The sequence below is a fragment of the Anolis sagrei genome, chromosome 2 (assembly GCF_037176765.1).
Source record: "Anolis sagrei isolate rAnoSag1 chromosome 2, rAnoSag1.mat, whole genome shotgun sequence".
Taxonomy (NCBI): Eukaryota; Metazoa; Chordata; class Lepidosauria; order Squamata; family Dactyloidae; genus Anolis; species Anolis sagrei.
The window spans coordinates 117,312,161-117,332,580 of record NC_090022.1 but is presented as its reverse complement, the minus strand read 5'-3'; the positions used below and the strand labels follow the sequence as shown (position 1 = coordinate 117,332,580).

The 20,420-nt window shown below is 42.6% G+C and overlaps 2 protein-coding genes across 2 annotated transcripts in view; one reads left to right on the top strand and one right to left on the bottom strand.

Annotated features, from left to right (window-relative positions):
- Positions 1-228: 228 nt before the first annotated feature.
- On the bottom strand, positions 229-8,426 carry MRPS7 (mitochondrial ribosomal protein S7). Its single transcript, XM_060764704.2, has 5 exons — positions 8,313-8,426; positions 6,126-6,317; positions 2,365-2,428; positions 1,076-1,243; positions 229-795 (listed from the first exon to the last, which is right to left on the bottom strand). The coding sequence occupies exons 1-5, from the start codon at positions 8,387-8,389 to the stop codon at positions 574-576; spliced, it is 723 nt and encodes a 240-aa protein (XP_060620687.2). The 5' UTR covers positions 8,390-8,426; the 3' UTR covers positions 229-573.
- Positions 8,427-11,583: 3,157 nt separating this feature from the next.
- Positions 11,584-20,420, top strand: part of GGA3 (golgi associated, gamma adaptin ear containing, ARF binding protein 3) — a 29,258-nt gene continuing 20,421 nt past the window's right edge. Inside the window, exon 1 of the mRNA XM_060764705.2 lies at positions 11,584-11,665. Coding sequence (XP_060620688.2) covers positions 11,626-11,665 — 40 coding nt within the window. The 5' untranslated portion in view covers positions 11,584-11,625. The remainder of the gene's footprint in view (positions 11,666-20,420) is intronic.

The window sequence follows — 20,420 nt, the reverse complement described above, 5'->3', positions numbered from 1 at the left end:
GAAAAAGGAAGGGAAGCTGACCTCCCTATAAGAACTTGATTGTATTCAGTATGTGTGTTCCTATCGATATGCTATTGTAACGAACATCATTTTAAAGAGGGACAGAATACACTATAGATATTTGTAGAACACCCACAAGTGACTTCCATCTGTGTTAGAGTTCTCTGATCTTGAATATTGGCAAAAATTATGCTTGACAAAAAATATCTAAGCTGTTTTTTACAGAACTCCAGAAGACAGCTTGTACTTTTATTAAAGATAAATCTGACTTGAAAGAGTCCAGAATGGAACAAAACAGAAACCATACACGCAGAGGCCTGTACCAATTGAGTCACCTAAACCATAAAGTAAGCAGAAGTTTACCTCATGGGAGTGTAAAAAAGAGGATATTTTATTTTAGCTCATATCTTCTTTACCATACTATTAGAGAAGAGGCAGATGTGAAGCTCGCAATGGCCCTCCCAGAAGAGTGTTATGCAAAGAAAGCTATACAGAATTTTTAAAAGTAAGAATCCTTGTCTTGTAACGAAGTTGCCATCTTCAGAAGGTTTATTTGGCAAGCTAGCGCACTTCCTACCACCACCGAAAGTGAGCAAAGGCCCGGTTAGACTCAGCCATTTTGTGAAGCTCATGCTTTTTCTTTATTACAGCACCTTGGTTGTCAAAGGCTTCCAGCAGCTCTTTGGAAAGCTTTTCAGGCATAAGTGTCCTCCTGTGCTTGTTCTCCCTGCATTCTGTTATCATCCACTTCATTGCTAAGAAGCGCCGCCGACTGTCTGTCAGTGGGGTTGGGACCTATGTGGTGCAAAAAAACCCAAACAAACAGTCAGATGCAAACATGGCTTTCCCAGGCCAACGTAGATGGAACCAAAAGTGCATTCCCCTCCAGAATTTCAGTTTAAAGAAAATGATGCTATTGAGGCCTCTTTAATGTGCCTTCACAATTATAATAATGGCTGTATTTGGGGGGGGGGGTGACGAGGGGCGATTATCCCATTCTGATTGTGGCTGAGTCATCATGCCATCATAATTGCAGTTTTGAATGGATATGCTTTCTATTTCTTTCATAGATTACCTGGTAGGTTCTGCCTCCTTTCTGGACACCCACAAGTCCAATGACAGGTTCACAGTTTTTTAACGCTTGGTGGAAGATTGTGTAAGGGTTGCACTCAATGTTTTCTTTATCCTTCTCATCTGCTTTATGGTACTTTTCAAGCTGCTTCCTCTTAATAGTTTCCAAAGTCTAAATTTCAAAGAAATATAAAAGTGTATCAACAATACCAGTTTGGCTGCATCTGATCTCCTCTTATTTCAGATGCTGAGCAGGATCAGGCCTGGCTCTTTTATGAATGGGAGACTATCGCAAGATCTTTAAGTTAGAAACCTATGACTAGGGGGAAAAAATCACTTGCTTATTGTGCAAGGCACTGCCTGGCAGAACTGATATTGGACCTGTAAACCCGCTTAACATAAGGTAACTTTTCAAGTTCTTAAAGAATACAAGCTCTTCTATTAAAAATACCCTTACAAGCAAGATTTACTCAATCCCATAACAAAGTTATTTACACACATAACAGTCAGGCTAACAAACTTTTGGGCAGACAGTACTTATAAGGGCAAATCATAGTCTCTGAGGAACTTTCCAGTAAGTGGACATCTGATAGATCTTGGCTCTCTCAGGTTTCAGAGCTACTAGCAGATACTACACCCAACTTGTAAGTATTCCTGGCCACAATCAGGGCCCTTGATTTTGACCCTAATGGAGGTTCTTAATCTACACTGGACTGAGAGCTGAAAGACAGATTTCACAGTCAAATGCAATTCTGTCTAAAACAATTATTTATTCTTGTCTCTATGCCTTGCAAATTTTTTGGGTTGCAAGGCATCTAGTAAGAAGATGGCAAATGAAACATCTAAGAAGATAAAGAAGATAATGATTGTGATTATACCAGAGACAGACAATTTCTATGTAGGAGACAAGAGCAGTCTGCAGCTTCTCACTGCAGCCACCTGGGAAATCCCAAATTCACATCTCTCACTCCATGCCCAATACTTTTTCCAAGAAAAGGCACATGCAGATGGCTTCCTGTCATGCATCCTGTATCAGATAGAATTAGGCATTGTTTGGTGGGTTGTCAGAAGAGTAATTTGCTGGAAGATGGCATTCATGAGGGAGAGACAGAGCTGCAAGGATTTCTAAAGCAGCAGCTTTGTGGGATTAGGTATGGTCCCTGAAGAGTTTCAAGGGGACAAAATATTTCCATCCACAAGAATGTCCCCCACTAACTTATCTCATGCAACTTAAAATGGGAATGCTTTTTCTTCTGCAGCACTGGCACTAACCAAAGAGTGTTAACTTCTTACCTGATTGATGAGGGATCGGGCCAAAATCTTATCTCCTCCCTTCATCATGAGACTAGTGAATTTGCTGTAACAGAATACATATGCAGTTGTAATTGCATTCTACACATCCTCACGGTGACATTAAGATCCCTATGATCAATCTTTTGTCATTCCACTAATCAGCCAAAATTGTATTTACCAATATTTGGTGAAGAGTTCCAGTCACATATATCTATTTTTATAATCCACTAGCTGTGCCCTGCCACGCGTTGCTGTGGCCTATAGTAAAACTTATCAAAGTTGAGGTAGATATCTGGACTATTATGAAAGAGAGGTCCCTAACTATTCCTTCCCCCTTTTCCTCCCCCTTTCTCTCCTTTCTTCCTTCTCTACCTCTTTCTTTCTTTCCTTCTTTCACTACTTGGTTTCATCCTTCTCTCTTTCCTTCATTCCCTCCCCCTTTCTTCCTTTGCCTTTCTTCCCTCCCTGTTTGCTTCCTTCTTTCACTTTTTATTTCCTTTTATTTCACCACCATCATAACAATAACAATAATGCAATGCATTGCCTCTGGGACCTGACACCTCTCCCATTCCCCCTAAAAGGGTCTCATAGGAACAATAGCATCATCATAATAATAGAAATAACAACCTTTACCCGCCACGTGTTGCTGTGGCCAATCTTCCCTCTTTCTCTCCTTCTTTCCCTCCCTCTCTCCCTCCCTCCCTCCTTCCTTCCTTCCTTCCTTCCCATCTTTCCTTCTCCTCTTCTTTCTCTATCTCTTTCCTTCCTTCCCCCCTTTTCTTTCTCTTCTGCTGTCTCTCTTTTCTTTCCTTCCATCTTTCCTTTTCTTTCCTTTTCTTCTTCCTCTAACTTTCCTTCCTTCCCCCTTTTTCTTTACCTCCCTTTCTCTTTCTTCCTTCTTTCCTTCCTTCCTGTCTTTCCTAGATTTTGACAGGGCGGGAAGGGGCGGGGTGGGGTTTGGAGGTGGCCTGAAGTAAAAGGAGGTAAGATTGGGGCAGGGGAGTGATGGAGCGTGGGGTTGCGTGTGTGTGTGCGGCGGCGGGGGGAGTGATGGAGCCTGGGGTTGTGTGTGTGTGTGCGGCGGCGGGGGGAGTGGGGTTGCGTGTGTGTGCGGCGGTGGGGGGAGTGATGGAGCGTGGGGTTGCGTGTGTGTGTGTGCGGCGGCGGGGGGAGTGATGGAGCGTGGGGTTGCGTGTGTGTGTGCAGCAGGGTGTGTGTGTGTGCGGGAAGCGGCGTGGCGGGGCTTGGAGTGGGCATGGTTTCCGCAGAGGGAACGTTGGCCGGAAGGCCATGTGCGCGCGCGATGGAACTTGCGGCTGGGCGCCAATGCGCATGCTCAGTTGTTTTGCCGTTTTGTGAGTGTGTTGTGTTGTTTTTCATTTTGAGTAGATATGTTTGTACCTTGTGGGTTGTGTTATGGGCATGGGAATTGTGGTTAAGTTTCGTTGGGGTTTTTTTGAGTTTTGTTCTTTTGCCGTTTTGTGAGTGTGTTGCTGTGTTGTTTTTCATTTTGAGTAGATATGTTTGTACCTTGTGGGTTGTGTTATGGGCACGGGGATTTTACTTAAGTTTCGTTGGGGGATTTTTGAGTTTTGTTGTTTTGCCGTTTTGTGAGTGTGTTGTTGTGTTGTTTTTCATTTTGAGTAGGTATGTTTGTACCTTGTGGGTTGTGTTATGGGCACGGGGATTTTGGTTAAGTTTCGTTGGGGGATTTTTGAGTTTTGTTGTTTTGCCGTTTTGTGAGTGTGTTGTTGTGTTGTTTTTCATTTTGAGTAGATATGTTTGTACCTTGTGGGTTGTGTTATGGGCACGGGGATTTTAGTTAAGTTTCGTTGGGGGATTTTTGAGTTTTGTTGTTTTGCCGTTTTGTGAGTGTGTTGTTGTGTTGTTTTTCATTTTGAGTAGATATGTTTATACCTTGTTGGTTGTGTTATGGGTACGGGGATTTTGGTTAAGTTTTGTTGGGGGATTTTTGAGTTTTGTTGTTTTGCCGTTTTGTGAGTGTGTTGTTGTGTTGTTTTTCATTTTGAGTAGGTATGTTTGTACCTTATGGGTTGTGCTATGGGCACGGGGATTTTGGTTAAGTTTCGTTGGGGGGTTTTTGAGTTTTGTTTCCTCGTTGGATGCCCCTAACAAATTTATATATATAGATTTGCTACATTCTCAGTTCAATGGCTGTAGAGGGTTGCTGGTAGGTTGCCAGCTTCTGCCACTGGCTGCTTGTTTTTGAAGGAGAAGGACAAAAGCATCATAGAATCATAGAATCATAGAATCAAAGAGTTGGAAGAGACCTCATGGGCCATCCAGTCCAACCCCCTGCCAAGAAGCAGGAATATTGCACTCAAATCACCCCTGACAAATGGCCATCCAGCCTCTGCTTAAAAGCTTCCAAAGAAGGAGCCTCCACCACACTCCGGGGCAGAGAGTTCCACTGCTGAACGGCTCTCACAGTCAGGAAGTTCTTCCTAATGTTCAGATGGAATCTCCTCTCTTGAGGAACCAACCCTGGTATCATGACTGGTGTAGAAGCACCAGTGATGACACAGGTGGCTGGGACATCTGCAGTTTCACTGTGATCCTGCAGTCCGCACAATGTGCTCTGGTTAAAGGTGTTATGTCCTTTTCCAGCATGTATGGGCACTTGGTGATAAAAACAAATCACTGCACCATTTGATAACCTTGAACAGCAAAATATGAAGGGCCTATGAATGAAGATTTGAGTACATTTCAGAACTAGGAATCCCTTTTTTTTTTACAACAGCTAGCAGATGCTAACAAAACTGGGCTATAAAAGTGAGAATACAGACAAGTTATCACTACAAGTTATTCTTTTTTCATATTTTCCTGTTCAGTTTGTGTTCTAGGGAAATTTGAGAAAGGAAGGCGAAAACCCTCACAAGGCATATTGCTCTGACATTCTGGAGCTGCTATTGTACTGAGGTATGAAAACAATTCATGGAACATTCTGCATTGGTTCATATCATGGTAAACCAACACAATTAAAGCCTGAGACTGTAAAACATCTGGCTATACTTCTCCACTTTTTCAGCTAAAAGTTTTATATTTCTTTTAGATATACTTTGATCAACTAAAACTATTCTACAAAATCACTTACAGGCGTCCCCAAGCAACAAACATCCAACTTACAAATGACTTGCAATTAAGAACAGGGGTGAGGCAACAGGAAGTGAGAGAAATCTACCTCTAGACAGGGAAATTCACGCTTGAAAGTATCATGGGGAAAAGGTGTTGCCACTGAAGCTTTCTTACCAATCCTTGTTTCCACAACAAGCCAAATTTTTCAACAGCCAATTATCACAGGGACAGGAACTGAGGTGAAATCTTTTGAACGCGGCACAGGGAGTAAAACAAACACCACGTGGCTGTTAACCCTTCCCTATCCAAATCTTGCACATGCGTGCATGCACGTACGCGCACACACACAAATATGCATATAGATTTGAATGAGCTGGAATTACACTTAAAATGTACCTGTTCTTACATATAAATTGACTTAAGAACAAACCTACAGAACCTATCTTGTTCATAACTTGGGGACTGCCTGTAGATGTTTTTGATAAACCATACCATCAGCCTTCCCCAATCAGTTAACAGGATTTTTATATGATATTTGGGAATGGGATTTCCACTACCATATCCACAGATGGAAATAATAGAAGTCCAAAACAACTGCACAGAATAAGTTGGAGAAAACTGTTGCCTGACATAAGTGGAATAAGTTGATTTAGCAGCATCCATACCTGATCAGTGGGTCATAAAATACAGAGCTGCTGACATTGGAAGGGGTGGCTTTTATAGGTTGGACTGTTTTAAGATCCCATGCTGCCTTTTCTTCTTCTGACAATTGTTCTGGTGGTTTTTGGTAGACTTCTTTGTTGACTTCTGGTTCAATGAAACTAGGGCTATATCGACTCCACCTGACTTGAGTTAGTCTGCAAAGAGGGGAAAAGTCACAAATATGTTCAGCCCTAACATCTGAATATATAGAATTCTGTATACAATCCACTTCCCCACATCCAATTTTATGACTTAGCCCCACAAAAATAATTTATTATAACCAATAAAAGCAGAGTTTTGACTCAACTAACATGGTACACCAATGTAAACAACATTTTCAAAGGTAGGAAAAAAAATCAGTTTTCCTTCAAAATAAATATCAAGAACTGAGCATTTTAAATTACCCATATAAATATATCCAAGTGAACCATTACATGATACTTTTAACTGTCCGCTGTATTAACCTGTTTCAGTAAAAAAGTTGAGAAGGAAGACAGAGAGGCACATCACAATTTGATTTATTAGCCAGAGCTCCTATATAACTATCAACATCCTTATGGAATACAGCCCACAGCCATGTTGGGAACTGTGCCCCGCCAAAGTATATTTTCCCAGCTATAATTTAGGCTGCATCTAAACCAGGCATGGGCAAACTCTGGCCCTCCAGGTGTTTTGGACTTCAATTCCCAGAAATCCTAATAGCCTCAGGCCCTTTCCTTTTCCCCCTCAGTCGCTTAAGCTTAACAGCTTCAGGCCCTTTCTTAACAGCCTCAGGCCCTTTCCTTTTCCCTCTCAGACGCTTAAGCAGCTGAGGGGGAAAAGGAAGGGGCCTGGGGCTGTTAGGAATTCTGGGAGTTGCCATCCAAAACACCTGAAGGGCCAAAGTTTGCCCATGCCCGATCTACAGTGTTAAATTAAAGCAGTTTGATACCCCTTGAATACCACTGATGAGTGCTGCGGAATCGTGGGAGTTGCAGTTTGTGGAGGCCCCAGCAGGTTCTTTGTCAGGGAAGGATAAAGGCCTTGTGAAACTACCTCACTCCATAGTACTGAGCCATGGCAGTTCAAGTGGTATCAACTTGTGCCTGGAATCTCCACAAATGACAATTCTCGGGATTCCACAGCACTCAGAATGGGAGACACCTGGCTCGAGAGCAGCACATGTGAAAAAGATTTTGGAGTCCTTCTGGACAACAAATTAAACATGAGCCAACAATGTCATGAAGCAGCAAAAAAAGCCAATGGGATGGTGGCCTGCATAAATAGGAGTACAGTGTCTAGATCCAGGGAAGTCATGCTACCCCTCTATTCTGACTTGGTCAGACCACACCTGGAATCACACTGTGTCCAATTCTGGGCACAACAGTTGAAGGGAGATGCTGACAAGCTGGAATGTGTCCGGAGGAGGGCGACTAAAATGATCAAGGGTTTGGAGAACAAGCCCTATGAGGAGTGGCTTAATGAGCTGGGCATCTTTAGCCCACAAAAGAAAAGGCTGAGAGGAGACATGATGAGGGCCAGGTATAAATATGTGAGGGGAAGTCAGAGGGAGGAGAGAGCAAGCTTGTTTTCTGTTGCCCTGGAGACTAGAACGCAGAACAACGGCTTCAAACAACAGGAAAGGAGATTCCACCTGAACATGAGGAAGAACTTCCTGACTGTCAGAGCTGTTCAGCAGTGGAACTCTCTTCCCTGGAGTGTGGTGGAGGCTCCATCTTTGAAGGCTTTTAAGCAGAGGCTGGATGGCCATCTGTCGGGGGTGCTTTGAATGCAACTTTCCTGCTTCTTGGCAAGGGGCTGGACTTGATGGCCCACGAGGTCTCTTCTGACTCTATGAGTCTATGATTTCATGAAATGCATTGACTGTACTTAGTGGTTCTCAGATGTTTTGACCTACAACGTCCTAGAAACCCCTGCCAGTTTACTAGCTGTTGGGATTTGTGGGAGTTGAAGGCCAAAACATCTGGGGACCCACAGGTTGAGAACCACTGGTAGATGAACCCCCAGGTGTACATCTGGGTCTATATCCAACCAGGCCACAAATAGAATAACTGTGGCACTGGAGCCTTTCAGCGAAAGATAATTCACACACACACACAGCTTCCACCCCACCTCAGCGAGCCCTGTGTGGGGCCCCCTCTGCCTCTTACCCGGGCAGCCAAGCCTTCCACCGAGGGCAGACTCCGCCTGCGAGGGCGCCGAACTTCGCCACCATGGGGGCCGCCATTTTGCTTCTGCCCTCAGGACCCCGCAGAGGGTTGTCCTTCGCTATTGCCTGAACGAGTTCCCTTCTGGTTGCCTCGGAAGCGGGCTTCTGCGGCGCCCTGGGTAGTGGGTGTATGGCTGTGAGCGAGTAGAGGCAGGCACAGATACTAAACAAGCACACCTTGTATTCCTATGGTCAGTTTTATAACTGGCAAAATCAGAGGCCAGGTTTTTCTCATTTGATTCCCAAGAATAAGAAGCCAATTGTGACTTATTACTGTTCATCCATGGGATTGTTTTTATGTTATGTTCTATTATTGTGATGTGCTGATTTTATCTCTATTTGTTGATTTTATTTTGATGTTACTTTATTGTGCTTTGTTTTAATCTGTGTTTTTCGGGCTTGTCCCTTTGTAAGCTGCCCCGAGTCCCTTTGGGGTAATGGAGGCAGGGTTTAAAAATAAAGTTATTATTATTTTACTGTCACAAAAATACAGTATGTCACAGCTAACGAGATCTGTGTGCTGGATTTCATATCACAAGTCGAACACTTTCCAAGCATCTAGGACTGTGTGATGTATTTTCAAGTGATGAGCGCAGATCCAAGTAAGGTGGTCTTTTGCAGTTGACAGATTGTGATTTTGTCAATGCTTATTGTTTCCAAATGAGGTCTTTTGGCAAGGCACCCAGTGTGCCGATCACCACTGGGACCACCTGTAATGGTTTATGCCAGAGACTTTGCAGTTCGATCTTTAAATCCTCATATCATGTCAGATTTTCCAGTTGTTTCTCTTCAATCCTGCTGTCACCTGGGACTGCAGCATCGGCGATCCATACTCTGTCTTTTAACACAATCGTGTGGTCAGGAGTATAATAATAATCTACATATTGTGAATATAGTAGGCTCTTGATGTCTGCTAGGGTTCGGTTCTTGGATTGCCCATGGATGCCAAAACCCATGGATGCCCAAGCCCCATTATATACAAATGTGTAATAAAACACTATATATAAAATGACAAAATCAAGGGAAGCTTTTTGGATTATTTAAAAATACATGTTTTCAAGCCATGGGTGGCAGAGTCAGTAGATATGGAGGGCCATTGTAATGTTCAGTTATTGTATATTTTGATCTGCAACATGACACAATGAAGACATCTGCCCTTGCGCTTTGCTACTCCACTGCTGAGTTCACATGCCCAGTGTGGAATACATCTCACTACAGAATAAAATGCCTTTGCAAAGTATACTAACAAGGACTTGTTGATCCACTTTTCAATAATACTGTCATTAAGACCACTTGCCTCAAATATTGAGCTTTTTTGATAAACGAACCCAACTACCTGATGAAAACTCCTATGAGTCAAAATCGGTTGAATGTTGGAGTCTACTTTTGTGTAATTAAGAAAATAGGACATTTATTGTGAATGTTGGAGTCTACTCGTGTAATAAAAAATAGGACATTTACTGTGCAAGGACTTGAGAGTCTACTCATCTGTAGTAAAGACACAAAAACTATTTCCACATACGTGAAGATTTTTTTTCATCTTTCAAGAAAAGAACAAATTATTTCTGTTTATTGTGAATTTAACAGTCCTATGTTTTATTGACATTTGTATTTGTATGCATACATTGAGCTTCTGTGTGTTTAGATACAATTTCATTACTGCAATTAGTGGATACTGGTCTCTTTAGGACCAAGGCATTGACATCCGGCCCATCCCCTGTTCAGATATCAGCCAGCATGCCAATGCCTTAAATCAAGGAATAGCTTTCTAAAATCTACAGAGATACTTGCAGGAACACCTCAGCAAGCGAGAGTCCAAAAATGGCAGGAGAAAATCCAGAACTTCAATCAGTGGCTGATAGCAGATGAGAGACTCCCTCCTGGGCACACAGAAGAGTGGATGATCTGGAAGGCACTGAACAGACTGCACTGTTCTGGTACTACGAGATGCAGAGTCAACCTTAAGAAATGGGGCAACAAAGTGGAGTTCACAAAATGTAAGTGTGTATAAGAGCAAACTACAGACCACATACTACAATGCGGTCTGAGACCTGCCACCAGGCCCGCAGCCAGGATTTCGTTTTTTTTTTGGGGGGGGGGGGGGCTGAATTTTTTTCAGGGGGGGCTTCAGGGGGGGCTGAGTCTGAGTGAAAGAGGGTCTAGCCTAGCAAACCTTTTGTATCATTACCCCAATACCCCTATGCATATGGGATATATTGAGTATGGTTTATTTATTTATTTACTGCACTTATATACCGCAATTCTCAGCCCAAGGGCGACTCATTGCGGTGTACAACATGAAAAAACAAGTGCAATTTACAAAACATAGTGCAAAATAGTCCACAATTCATCATAATCATAAAAAACATCTTATCAAAACAACAACATTATTACAAAATTACTACTACATTCCGAATCGTCTCATCGTCAAGCCACAATCCGATATCATTTCCGTTGTTCCATTCCTATGGTCAATTACCAGTCATTGCACTTCTTGATCAAATGCCTTCTTAAATAGCCATGTCTTTAACTTCCTGCGGAATATTAACAGGGAGGGGGCTAGCCTGATGTCCACGGGAAGGGTGTTCCACAGGCGAGGAGCCACCACCGAGAAGGCCCTATCTCTCGTGGTTATCAGATCATGATATGAATAAACATAACAGTTTAAATAATGCACCAGTAAGGCCTTTTCGCGGACCACCATGAGAATTTCGGGGGGGGGGGCTGAAACCCCCCGAGCCCCCCCCCCCCCCCGGCTACATGCTTGCCTGCCACATGCACAATGGAGGACCTTCTTACAGCAACACCGGAGGCACTTGAAGTGGCCAGCTTCTGGTTAAAGAAAATTTAGTACACTGCCAAGTTTTGAACTTTATTTGTGTATTTTTATACATTATAACTGTATTCTAAATTTAATACATTATAACTGTATTCTAATTTCACTGCTGACACAATAAATAAATCAAACTGCATTGGCCTTTTAAAAATAGTAAGCTGCCTTGAGTCCTAGGTTGGGGGGAAATGAGTGATAATGGTAAGAGAAGGAAGAAGAAAAAGAGAAGGTGGCGCAAGAGCAGAAGAAGAGAAAGAGGAGGGGAAAGAGAAGGAGAAGGGGATAATTGAGTCCTAAGAGGAGGTCAATGGGGACCCCCAGGCGAGCATGCGCACTGCCGGGCGCCAGGGGGCGCTGCTGCGAGGCGGGGAGAGGCGTCTCCCGAGCGAGGAGGGGCGGAGCTTCCAGGCCAGCCGGCAATATGGCGGAGGCGGAAGGGGAGAGCTTGGAGTCCTGGCTGAGTGAGTAGTTCCTCTGTCTGTCTGCCTCTCTTTCCTCTGCGGCCCCGTCCTCTCCTCCCCCTTTTCGCCGGAGAAGAAGCAGCGGGGCGGCAGCTTGCCCTCGGTGGGAAGGGAGCCGGCGGGGCCTGGGGCGGGGAAGGGCCGAGAGTGGCCCCAGGGGCCCTCCACCTGCAGCCCTGGGCGGGAGAGCCGGCCAACAGCGCGTTGCCAGGAGGAGGCAGCCTTGGCAGGTGTGTCAGGCGCGCACACTGAGCTGAACCTCGTCTGATGTTGGCAGAGAGGCAGGGTCGGGCCTGGTTAGCCCTTGGGGGGGAGACCACCAACACATGCCAGCTGCAGTGGGCTATAGCCTGCCTGGCAAAACCACCCCAGAGTCTTCCTTGCCCAAGAAAACCCTCTGGAACTCACGGGGTCGCTGTAAGTCAACAGGCAACTGATAGGAACACACAGGCTCAATGACTGGAATTACAGGCGGTCCTCGAGTTACAAACATCCGACTTACATACGACTGATAGTTAATAATGAGGGTGAGACAACCGGAAGTGAGGGAAATCTGCCCCTCGAAAGGGAAATTCACTCCTGGAAAGAGTTATCATTACAAAAGCTGGAGCTTTATCCCCAATCCTTGTTTCCACAACAAACCATTTCTTTCAGAATCCAGCTGGGACAGAAAGTTAAATGAAGTCTTCTGAACAGGGGCACAGACAGCAATAAAAACACTACAGGGGTCTTAACCCTTTCCTATGCTATCCAAAGCTTATAGATATGTGTTGTCAGAGGCTTTCGTGGCCGGAATCACTGGATTGCTGTGCTTTCTGGCTGTATGTCCATGTTCCAGAAGCAGTCTCTACTGATGTTTTGCCCACATCTATAGCAGGCATGCTCAGAGGTTGTGAGGTCTGTTGGAAACTAGGCAAGTGGGGTTTATATATCTGTGGAATATCCAAGGTGGGAGAAAGAACTCTTGTCTGCCTGAGGCAAGCGTGAATGCTGTAAATGGCCACCTTGGTTAGCATTTAATTGTCTTGCAGCTTTAAAGCCTGGCTGGTTGCTGCCTGGGGGAATCCTTTGTTGGGAGGTGTTAGCTGTTCCTGATTGATTCTTGTCTGGAATTCCCCCACTTTTTGAGTGTTGCTCTTTATTTACTGCCCTGATTTTAGAGTTTGGGGCCCACAACAATAAGAGTCAAAGCAGTGTAATGTAAATTATGACACAGGGACACCATGATTCAGATTTATCAGCAGTTAATGCTCTCGGTATTTTCAAGCAAGGTGCTGCTTTATAAGTTTATTTGATATCTGTTATTGGTAGGACACTTGCACTATCTCACAGGACTGTTGTATGGATGATTCACATGGTGCTCATGATACTCTGATAAATGCATATCTCCTGTATTGATCAACTGTGTCCCATTCTTTGCATTTTTTTTCATATTCTCAGTATATAGATATATCAGTACTATCCCTGTAATGAAAACAACCTACCATTAAAAGTTAATTATACTAACATAATTAGGAATGTACATTTCCTGGGTGTTAATGGGGCATTTCCTGTTGCTGGTGAAGCCAGATGGCAATTTGTTATGTTTTGTACTACTTTTATTGAAGCTAATATATTGTGACAGGCTCTATTCCTGTTTTAGCTTTTTATTCGTATTGATAATTTTAACCAGGACTAGAGAACATCTGCAGATACAGCTGTACTGAATTCCGTCATCCCTTACCATTGACAGTGGTGTGCAAGGCTGATACAGATTAGTCTATTGACATTTGACGCAACATGTATTGCTTATTCTTGATATTCGCTAATCACTGTAATGCAACTATTCCTTTTCTTTGTTTCTGGTAATGCCTAAATGAGTCCCACATTTAGCTTATGTGTAGAAAAGCTTAGTGCTTCCTTGTGCCTACCCCCTTCTACTACTTCCTCCTGCTACTTCTCTCTTTGGCTTATTCTTCCATCTCACTAGTCTCCTGGTCCTGTTCCTCTTTCAGAATGCAGTTGACACAGGAAAGATACATATTTTTTTTCTCACAGTTCCGGGGGGACCATCAGAACAAGGGCTTTGCAGAGAAGGGACCCCTTCTCCAAGAAAACCCTGTTTCCCTAAATAACCAGTGCACCGAGATCAAGACATCTGAACAGAAACCCAGAGTTGCAGTTTCAGTGAACACAGACAGTCTGATGTCTGGCCCCATTAATTAATTATTCTTTTCTATCTAGAGCAGGCATGGGCAAACTTTCTAACTTGGGGGCCGCATGGTGGGAGAGTGGGGTTGGCAGGCAGGGAGGGAGGGTGTTCTCCCCAAGTCCCCTCCCTGCCCTTTCCTACCCTTCCTCTTCTCTTTTGGAGGCAGAAAGTGAAGGAAAGACCAGAAATGTTTGGATTCCAAAAGGATTAGCCTTGGTCAGTATGAGATGGTGGATGGGAGAAAAAAAGTATATCAATTAGACTCTATATTGCCTGCTCCTGATACAGAATCCTAGAATTGGAAGAGACTTCCAAGGGCCATCCAGTCTACAGCACTCCCTGTAGACAGCCTCTGCAGAAAAGCCTCCAGAGAAGAAGACTCCACCACACTCCAAGGCAGCTTATGCCACACTCCAGGAAGTTCTTCCTAATCTTTCAGTCGAATACCCTTCCCTGCCATTTGACACCATTGCTCCCTTGTTCCCTGGACTCTAGAGCAGCAGAAACCCCCCCTCCCCCAAATGGGATAATCTTTTAAATCTTGAAACTTGGTTCACATGTTCCCTGTCTACCTTCTCTTCTTCGAGCAATACATTCACTTGGATGAAAGGAGGAAGGAAAAAGAGAAGGATGGAAGGGAAGGGAGTAGGAAGGAAAGACAAAAGGGAAGGAAGGAAAAAGAGGGAGAGAGGGAAGAAGGGAGGAAAGGGTGGAAGGGAAGGAAGGGAGGGAGAAAGAGGGAAGAAGGGAGGAAGGAAAGAAAAGGATAGGATGGTGAGAGAGAGGAGGGCCTGAGAAAAGAGCCCAGGGGTCGCATCCACCCCCGGTCTGGGTTTACCCATACCTGAACTAGAGGAAGGTGATGAACATCATTGCGCATTATAGAACAAACTATAATTCTGGTGTACCCCTCAGTCTATACCAAAATCTGTGAAATAGTTCAGTTGAAGAAAAATCCTGATATAATGCAGTATAACGAAAGGAGGCAAATGCCCTGCAGATTTAATCTGATGAAAGAGTCCTACAGGTTCAGACCAGAGCCTTACATAGTGCCACATCCTGCTGACCAGATGTCTACAGGAATCCCAAATACATGACACGGAGGTCATACTGCTTACATTAGCAGTAATTGCTGAGAGTCTTTGAAGCATTTTAAAAGCTCCTTCACTCTCTTTTCCATACACTTGCATTATATCATTGTGACCCTTAAAACAGTCAGAGTACGTCGGGTGTTAGTGCTGTATTGTAGATGGAGGAATGCTGTTGAGAAAAAAAGGAGTTATGGACTTCCTTATGTAGAGCTCAGTCTCCCTGCCAGTTATACCAGCACTTTTCTACTTTGTTTGAAGCACACTACGTAATAGACAACATGATTTACTAGATTAGGTTGTTCATCTAAGACAGTGGTTCTCAACCTGTGAGTCCCCAGGTGTTTTGACCTACAACTCCCAGAAATCCCAGCCAGTTTACCAGCTGTTAGGATTTCTGGGAGTTCTGGGGACCCACAGGTTGAGAAACACTGATCTAAGAGTTCATCTATGCTGTAGAGTTAATGCAGTTTAACACCACTTTAACTTTCATGGTTCAGTGCTATGGAATCACAGGTGTTGTGGTTTTACAAAGTATTTAGCCTTGACTAAATTCTTTGTAAACAACAATTACACCCAGGCAACTCCCAGGATTTGACAGCATTGAGCTATGGTGGAGCCAAACTTCATTCATTCTACACTGTATGGGAAAATCTGTCACATTAGTTTCACTGGGAAAGAATTATAGTTAAATTTAATGTGTGAATGAGGTTGTTATGGTATGATCACAGATACGGCGTTTTAATATTTCCACAACAATACATATTAAGTGCAGTCTGCTAACATGCAATTATCTAGCGCTAATTATTGAAGCAATTTTTTAAACAGTATTTTCAAATAACAATAGAACTCCGGATTTTACACATCCTAATACAACCTCAAAAAATCAAGGGCGTATGTGTTCCAGATAAAAAGGGTAGTGATGAAGGTGACAATAAAATTTATTTATATCCTGCCTTTCCCTCCAAACTGGGACCTAAGGCAATTTACAAATTAAAATGAGTACAGTATAGGGAGAGCTGCTGTGGTGTTCTCGAATGAATGTTAGATTACAATTCTGGAGACCAAGGTTGAATCCATGCTTAGCCATAGACATTCACTGGTGCCTCCAGACAAATCACACTCTCTCAGTCTCAGAGGAAGGTAAAGGAAGCCCCCACCTTGAACAAATCTTGCCAAGAAAACACTGTTATCATTTTGCTTTAGATGTGCCATAAGTCAGAAATGTCTTAGAAGCACAGAACAGCAAGTAAATAGTTAAAACCAACAAAAAGTAAAACAGAATTAAGCAATTAACTATTAAAACAATTAGAAGCATACTTGAAAAGGACAAAAAGCAGTTTTAACGACAGTGTAATTTAAAACCCCTTTCTTTTAAAAAGTTTCATTTTCCTACTAAATTAAAAAAAAATCTTTTCCAGGCTAAATACAACCTTTGCTTCTTTTCCTTCTGATTGGGTATCTGATTATCCATATCTGACCCCTTAGAGAGCCTTGTCAGTCTCTCTGTAACTGTAGTGTTTTCTTTTACAGAGCTAGTTCTCTCTAAAATGTAATATTTTGTAGCTGTTGCTCTTTTCCATTCTGGGTTTCTTGTAATTTACTACATAGTATGAATATCCATGTATTCAGGTAAAAGATGGCAATAATATTTGAGAACACTACTATAACACACTGTTCAGTCATCCTTTTGTAGATTGACTGTAGGAACTATTTGATCACAAATGTTTGCACCACCTTTTGCTTTATACTGAATTAAAGATGGATTATATTATGAACAATTGCATTATCTTCAGAATGGAATGCATGCATAACAACGATATCATATCTTTCTTCTTTATTGAAGTAAAATAGATCAATTCAGGTTGAGCATCTCTTAATTGAAATGCTTGGGACCAGAAGTGTTTTGGATTTCAGTATTTTATTGGGTTTTGGAATACTTGCACGCATGTGTCTATGTGTGTATACACACACACACACGCACGTACAATGAGATATCTTAGAGATGGGACCCTCGTCGAAACATGAAATTAATTTATATTCATTGTATACCTTGTGAACATTTTGCATGATACAAAATGTGTGTGCACTTTACTAACAGAAAACAAAGGTATCATTATTTTACAACAATTTTGTATTTTGAAATTTGAGATAAGAAATGCTCAACCTGCATCAGATTATCTTGAAACTCAAACAAACTGTTTTTGACCAGGTGCTGCTTTGTTGAATTTCGCACATAATGTTTAATTAATTGTTTTCTAACCACCTCCAAGACAGTTTTGTGAGATTAGGGGAGTATTGTTGGGGTGAAATAACTCTGGTTTACTGGCACTCTTTTTACAAAGTTGTTTATGATTATGATTAATTCTTAATGTTTCTGTAATTAAAATACGTAGAGGCTTTAATGTTGTACAAACTGTTGACTGCCATGGGTATATTTGTAGTCAATACATAAGGTATTCACCATCAATGAATGAGGGGAAAGGGCTGTAACATCAAAGTAGAATACCTGTACCTTGCATAGATAGGATACAGACTTAATCCTTCCCATTGTGGTTTAAGAATAGCTGCCCAGTCAGTGTAGACTAAGGTTAGGGAAATTTGACTTTTAAAGTGTTTTTTGAACCAATTCCCAGAAGCTCCATTCCATTTTATCAATGATAAGGGATTGGGTGAGCTATGGTGCAAAACAAGTGAAGAGTAAAGGCTCTTCTATCCTAGGACTCCTGTGATGTGATGCATGTGGTACTGCATTTGAAAATGGACGCAACAGCTAGATTCCTGACTGCTTCTAGTCATTTGGATTATATTTCATCATACTCCATCTTTGTGAACAATTGCACAAGGCTCCAGTCCAATCTCGGGCCTGTCTCCATGTGTGCCTGCCCACACATTAAAACAGCAATTCCCAGCCTATATTTCCTGGTGTTTTGTGCTACAAGATCCATCCTTGCTAGTCAATGTGGCCTTTAGATGATTCAGTTGTAGTCCAACACATCTGAAGGTTGTAAGTTGAAGAATGGCTGCCTAAAAATATTTAAAAGAAGTCTTTCCCTAATTTTACTTATCTTCAAAGGTACATTGGCTGCTGCTGGGAGGAAAACCTCTGTAGTGGCTCCCTCTCTAGGGAAGTGTGACTGGTATCTACATAGCTATTGCTCTGATGTTTGGTGAAGACTATTAATCTCAGCCTTTTATCTGTCTTATTTCTGCTGGGGGTGTTGTTGCTGAGCTGTTCTTTGTTCCTGCTGCTCATATCATATGATGCATGGTACTTTTTAGTTAAAGAGCCCTTGGGCAAGTTACACTCCCTCAGCCTCAGGGGAGGGCAACAGGCCTCTGAACAAATCTTGATAAGAAAATCCCATAATAGGTTTGCCTTAGGGCTGCCATAAGACTTGAAGTCATACAAAAACATAAATTGTAGCAACCTGTATTGTGCTGTTGCACGCTGTGACAATGTCTATTTTGCAGGACGTGCTTTCTGTATGCCCAGTGGGACGCCGGGGCTACCTTAGCTAAAGGGCCCTTGGGTTTCCCACCACAAAGTTCTGTAGAGGCTTAAAGTAAGTTCAACAAAGTTATTTATTGGTGCTTAAATCCTTAACAAGTATTAAATACTGTATAACTCTGGAAAACTAGTAACTTTCTTAATCTGCCCACAAGGGACAGGCAACTGCTTAATGAACTGCCCCTTTTCCTTGGGGAAACCTTCTGACCCCTCCTTGGGCAAATCTTTTTTTTCCTTACTGGCGTGAGGCCCCTACTCCTGACTCCAATCTGCATTATGCATTGCCCGAGTGTCCCTTACCAGATAAGGTCTTTTGTGAATCTGCCAAGTTGGAGTCCTTTAGATTTTCCATGCAGGTTGTGGAACCATTCCCTTTGTCCAGCAAAACTGGCTGTATTTCCCAGCAAAAGCTGGCTGTAACCGTTCTCCTCAGCAAAGCTGTTTCTTCAACCTCAGCATAGCTGACTGTATTTCCCCAGCAAAGCTGTGCGAAATGAAGCTTTTAACAGGTGGGGAGAGAAAAGAGCCGCACGTCCTTCTGTAAGGCTTTCAACCGTAGAACTGAACTGAAAGTCCCCTTTTCCCTCCAAAACCTGGGGAAAGGGGCGGATCTAAAGGCTCTAATGATGATTGATATGTTGTTGGCCCTATGATTGCAACCTGGGGAAAGCTACCCAATTGCAAAAAGCTTTAATAGATTCATGCAAACTAAGAGTGCAAGAAAAGAAATTGAAATCTGCTGGCACAGCTGTGCCAGCACATTTATGATGATTGAAAGTTTTTCTCTATCGCATAATATTAGAGTGGACGTTCCATTGAAACCAAAGAATAAAGTACCCAGAACAGGCAGTAGGAAGTACAATGCGTATTTGAGATTTTGGAGGTAGATCCTTTATGAAAGCGATCCTTTCCTGTTGCTCTTCACTAGTGTTCTGATAGAATATAAGCTTCATAATCACAAGCCAAAGAAATGATGACGCAACAATAACATCAATCTTTCTGTTTGTTGCTACTAAAAGTCATTGAACCTCTGTATCTGAATTTCCAAGTGTCCCTTTAGTTAAAATCAAGTGACTGAAAATGTATTACAAATTTGCTCTCACAAAGTTGCCTCCTTTCTTTGCAATTTCTTCAACACTGCACTAAGTATTTCCTGCAAAACTGGCACATCCATTGTTGGCCAGATTGTTCCACTTATCAGGAAGAAACCCCTCAAAATGGCAAAGAGCAGTTGGAAGTAATTCAACAATTGTATGAAAGACAGAAATATCAAAGTGTTAAGAAAAATGATAAGGTTAGATCTTTTTAAATCCACAGACAGAATGGCCTGACTTTTATATTGAGTTCAGAGGATCCTGGAAGGTATATAAGTAAAGGTAAAGGTTTCCCCTGACATTAAGTCTAGTCATGTCTGACTCTGGGGGGTGGTGCTCATCTCCATTTCTAAGTCAAAGAGCCAGAATTGTCCATAGACACCTCCAGGGTCATGTGGCCAGCATGACTGCTTGGGGTGCCGTTACCTTCCCGCAGAAGCGGTTCCTATAATAACTTGTATTTCATATATGAAAGAGATGGTTTGGGGAAAGGGGGCATTCCATTATCTGTTAAGCAGCATTTTGATTTGAGGTAGCAAAGTTTTCCATGTGATGCTGTGATCCAGTAAAGCATGTGATTTAGATTTCTTTGACAACAGATCCCCTTGGATGGTATTGTAGCAGAATTGTGGGTTTTTAAATAATAGATTAGCCACCTAGGGTGCTGATCATGTCAATCAAAGATTCTTCCATGCTGTTCAATGAATGAACAGCCAAACTGTTGTGGGATGTAGGCAGTTGGATTAGAGCTGATGAAGTCTTCTCCAGTTTGGGAATGAAAACTCGCAAAAGGTCATTTCTAGACACCCCCGAAATTGTAAAAATTATATAGTTAGCCCTCTTTATCCACAGATTCTGCATCCATGTATGT